General features: G+C 34.8%; 1 protein-coding gene across 1 annotated transcript in view; it reads left to right on the plus strand.

Annotated features, from left to right (window-relative positions):
* The first annotated feature begins 3,506 nt into the window (after positions 1–3,506).
* The window catches only part of LOC107704840 (netrin receptor UNC5C-like), an 89,788-nt gene continuing 88,176 nt past the window's right edge, over positions 3,507–5,118 (plus strand). The window contains exons 1-3 of the mRNA XM_016507865.1: positions 3,507–3,554; positions 3,644–3,819; positions 4,484–4,539. Of these exons, the coding sequence (XP_016363351.1) occupies positions 3,507–3,554; positions 3,644–3,819; positions 4,484–4,539 (280 nt within the window). The remainder of the gene's footprint in view (positions 3,555–3,643; positions 3,820–4,483; positions 4,540–5,118) is intronic.

A 5,118-nucleotide genomic window follows, 5' to 3' on the forward strand; every position in this document is an offset into this window, starting at 1 on the left:
ACTACAGTCATCTGCCTCATCCAGGACAGCGACGAGTCTGCTTACAGTCAAGAGGTGGAGCAGCTGGCTGTCTGGTGCAGTCACAACAACCTGGAGCTGAACACACTCAAAACTGTAGAGATGATAGTATACTTCAGGAGAAACCCCCACTCACCATCATGAACAGCACTGTGGTTGCAGTGGAGTCATTCAGATTCCTTGGAACCACCAACTCACAGGACCTGAAGTGGGACACTCACATTGACTCATCGTGAAAAAGGCTCAGCAGAGGTTGTACTTCCTTCGTCAACTGAAAAAGTTCAACCTGCCACAGGCGCATATGACACAGTTTTACTCAGCTGTTATTGAGTCGGTTCTGTGCTCTTCTATAACTGTCTGGTTTGGGTCAGCCAGCAAATCAGATATAAGAAGACTGCAGCGGACTGTTAGGACAGCAGAAAAGATCGCTGGTGTCCACCTGCCCAATATTCAGGACTTGTACAACTCCAGAGTGAAGAAACGGGCAGGCAACATCATCAAAGACCCCTCTCACCCCGGACACAACCTGTTTGCACTTCTCCCCTCAGGCAGACGCTACAGATCTCTGTGCACTAGAACATCTAGGCATAAAAACAGTTTTTTCCCCCATGCCATCTCCAGCCTAAACAGCTAACACAGGAATCATTACCTGTGTTCTGTAATTCATTCTCCATCTCTAATTATTGCCTCTCTCTCAAGTACTATGTAAATACATATGCATATTTTTATACAGCTGTATATATAGAGTAAATAATGCACAAATCTGTACATAAATCTTCTGTTCCAGATTCATACACATTATTATTTATTGTTAAGTCTTATTTAAATGTTTCTGTTCTCATGTCAGATATATATGTATGTATGTATGTATGCATGTATGTACCAAGAGCTTCTTAAAAACCACAACAAATTCCTTGTGTGTTTGTGCACACTTGGCGAATAAAACTGATTCTGATTCTGATTACCTAATCAGAGAATATTCGTTTTCGATTTGAATTCGTTCATTTAAAAGTAGACACTTCAAGCTTTCAGATACGGGAAAGTCTGTACCTCGCTTTAGTTTCATGCGGATTACATAATCAGATAATATTCATTTCTATTTGAATTCGTTCATTTAAAAGTAGACACTTCAAGCTTTCTATAGACATATTTCTCATGTCTCTGTGTCAAGTATTCGCTGAGTTTGTGATGCGTAGAAAGTTGCTCAGTTTTTCAGGAAAAACTGAAAGTGAACACGCCGGCACGCAGAGGGTTAAAGATGCTGCATTCAGTTTTATCTTTAGACTGTAAATTTAGATTTCAAATTCAATATTGATTTTAGAACTGTTGAAATTATTTACAGTATGTAACGCAAGTACTTTATAAGTAACTGTAATTAAATTACCTAAAAATGAACAGTAATCCCTTACTTTACTTTTTCAGTGGATAAGTAATTTAATTACAGTTACTTAGTAACGTGTTACACACAACACTGGTGACAGTATATATGTTTTATTTGATTAGTGACTAAATTCTATTATATTTTATTAGTTTTAGGTCTGTATATAGTGATAAGTGTTATATTTGATTAGTGTAGTGATGTGAACAATGTTATATTTGATATGGTATTAGTTTAGGAGCTGAATATGACTTTAATTGTTTTTTTTAATTTGATATATTATTGGTTATATATTATTGGTATATACTGATATGCTATATTTGATTAGTTTAGTGACTTTAAATATATTATGTATTATTAGTTTATGGACTGTGTATAGTGATGTAAATGTTATATTTGATTAGTTAGTGGACTTAAATATTGTCTTGATATATTATTAGTTTAGGCACTGTGTGTAGTTAAATAAACAAAAATAAATGTTATTTGATTATTTTAGTAACCTAAAAATTAGTTTAGAATCTTGGTATATAGGAATGGATGTTATATTTGATTAGTGGCTAAATATTTTATATTAGATGTTATATTAGTGACTTTGATTGTATTAGATTAGTGACTTACCTTAAATATATTAAATATATTATTAGTTTAGGCATTGTGTTTAGTGCTAAATACTATATATGATTAGTTAATCTTATGTATTGTCAGTTTAGGAAGAGTGTATTGTGATAGATGTTATATTGGATTAGTTTAGTGACTTTAAATAGCACTTGACATTATATGTGATGAGTTGAGGGACTGTGGTCAGTTCGTTGCTGAAGTCCAGACATTATAATTATGAATGAAATAGGAGTGCTGGTATACAGGTGTGTGTGTGTGTGTGTGTGTGTGTGTGTGTGTGTGTGTGTGTGTGTGTTGCTTCAGCTCTGTTTGGGATATTAATGCTGTTTAAGATTTGTTGCTGTAGCAATGTAGAGCACTAAAACTATGAGTTGAATGCATTACACACTCACACAGTCGGACACACACCTCCTCTGAGACGTGATTTATTTGCCTATTACCTCCATCAGTAATGTGAAGGAAAACAGACTTGCACGGTGTGTGTGTGTGTGTGTGTGCGTGTGCGTGTGCGTGTGCGTGTGCGTGTGTGTGTGTGTGTGTGTGTGTGTGAATGAGCAGAGAAGTAAAAAGCTTGACAGGCTGAAGATATTTTCCTTATGCGCGTGTGTGTTTTATGTGCAGTTGAATGGAGAAATCACAGCGCAGACAATTGAAAGTTCAGGGTGAAATAGATAAAAAAATTAAAAAGTTTCTTGATCTCAATATTTTTTTTACAATGTTTTGACGAGTGAAACCGCTCAGGGGAATCATCCATTCAACTGCAGGCACATCAGCTATAAGAAGTAAAGTCTAGTTAAGGCAAAATGGTCATGTTCTCAATTTGATCATTTTTAATAATTTTCAATCAACCAAATTATGCATTGGAGGGACAGAACACATGAATTTATTAATTAATGACCCCAACAATTTTGGAGTGTTGAGGCAAACGTATCATTGAATCAGAATTTACTGAACCGATCGCTAGTTGAAATCTGTCTGTCTGCAGAGCTGGTAGTAACTGCATGATTAAATGTAATCTGGATTGCATAATCAGATTCCAAAAACCAAGTACTTGTATACTAATTAGAGTATATTACATTTTATCATAATCAGATTACAGTTACTTTTTATGCATTACATGATTACATATTATTCACACAATGGCAGTAAATGATTAATAATTTATTGATTCTCCCTAATTTTTTCTCTTTTATATTTTCTTTTCTAAAAATCCTAGTGTCATATCATTTAGCTTTGACTATATTCGAAATATCGGATCATGTAAATGCCATTGTAAATAAATTTGCAAATGCTTCTGGATTTGGATGAAAAAGCACCTCTCAAGCAGTTAGACCATGTATGGAACAAAAAATTATGCAAGTTACTAAACACGGTAACACTTTACTTGAAGGGGTGTGCATAAGACTGACATGACACCTTCATAATCATGACAAGACACCTACATAATCATGACATGACACCTACATAATCATGACATGAGTGAGTTTTGAAAATGTTGCTTGTGAAAATTGCCCCAAAACGAATCATCTGTAATCATCAGGTCAGTGTTGATTTACAGACTTTTCCTATTTTGTGGGGTCAAATATTATCACTCAAGCTTATAGAAACATTTCATTTTTTCTGCCTTAGCAAGAGCAAAAGCACACGGAGGATCCCACTCGCGAGGTAAAGAAAGTCCGTAAAGCTCGTAACCGGCGTCAGGAGTGGAACATGATGGCGTACGATAAGGAATTCCGTCCGGACACTCGCCTGACACCGTCTCCTTACCATGGCATGTCTTCTGAGGGATCTCTGTCTCCGGATAGGTGAGTCATGTGATCTCTTGACTCTATGGTTAACTCACTTAAAGGGATAGTTCACCTAAAAATGAACTGAGCTTTAACAGCTCTCACAAACTGTATTAGGACTCTGTGTGCTTACTGTGCTATGAAGCTATTCATTTGCTTATCACTTATTGAATTTTACTCTGCTTTGGTTGACACGAAGCATCATTAACGTTTCTGTATCTATAACATTGTTTCAGATTACTGTTACTTTTTTATAGAAGACTTTGGCCGTGTAATGTCATTGCTGTTTTCATGTTTATTAATGTTTGTTCATGTAATGCAGGGATTCCCAAATTATTTGTCAGCCAAACCCCTTTCAGATGAAATATTAAATTGGAAGGAAGTTAATATTTAGATAATTTAACAACACATTCGCATGTTTGAAGTTCTCTGGTGTCTGTTAATGGTCACACTGATGTGCAGGTAATACATATTTTTATTTTAAGTGTTCAAACGTTTAAATAATTTATTTTTCATTTTTATGATTTCATTCATTATTAGCAAACCCACTGCAGTTCTTACACTAAGCCCAGTTTGGGAAACCCTTGTTTAATGTAATATTTAATGTATTTTATGATGTTTTGTTTTTGGCTATTGCTACAAATATACCCCAGCGACTTAAGACTGGTTTTGTGCTCCAGAGTCACAAACTGAGTAACCCAGATTACGTTACTAACTACAGTTTTCCTTATGTCATCTGTAAGTATGGACTACAATTTGTATTGTGCCCAGCTCTGTCTATTTGTCCGTCCGTAATAATTGTATTATAAAATGTTCTTTTATTTATTTATTTATTTCTAAATTCTTTATATTTTATAAATAATGTATCATTATCACTATGTATCACTAAATTTTTATTTGTCATATTATGAAATATTATATATACATATATATCTATTATATATATTTACTGTAAAATGTTATTATTTTATGGGAAATATCAAATTATTATTTGTTATAATATGAAATATAATACAACATACGTCATAAATGATCAATGTATGTGTCGCCCGTCAGTAGTGAACAGATATGAAGTCTATTCTTCATCATAAAGCTCACAAAGCAGCAGAGAGAAAGAGGATTGGGATTCATATATTCACCCCCTCCACAACTATTCACACACATCTCTGCATTTACAATTCACAGGTTCACACATGAGGTGTGAGAAGGATGTGTTGACGAGATTAGTCTGGCCTTCTGTCTGTTAGACTTCAAGTGTTAGACACCCACTCACACACACACACACACACACACACACACACACACACACACACACAC

Source organism: Sinocyclocheilus anshuiensis, unplaced genomic scaffold (assembly GCF_001515605.1).
Source record: "Sinocyclocheilus anshuiensis isolate Anshui unplaced genomic scaffold, SAMN03320099.WGS_v1.1 scaffold117, whole genome shotgun sequence".
NCBI lineage: Eukaryota > Metazoa > Chordata > Actinopteri > Cypriniformes > Cyprinidae > Sinocyclocheilus > Sinocyclocheilus anshuiensis.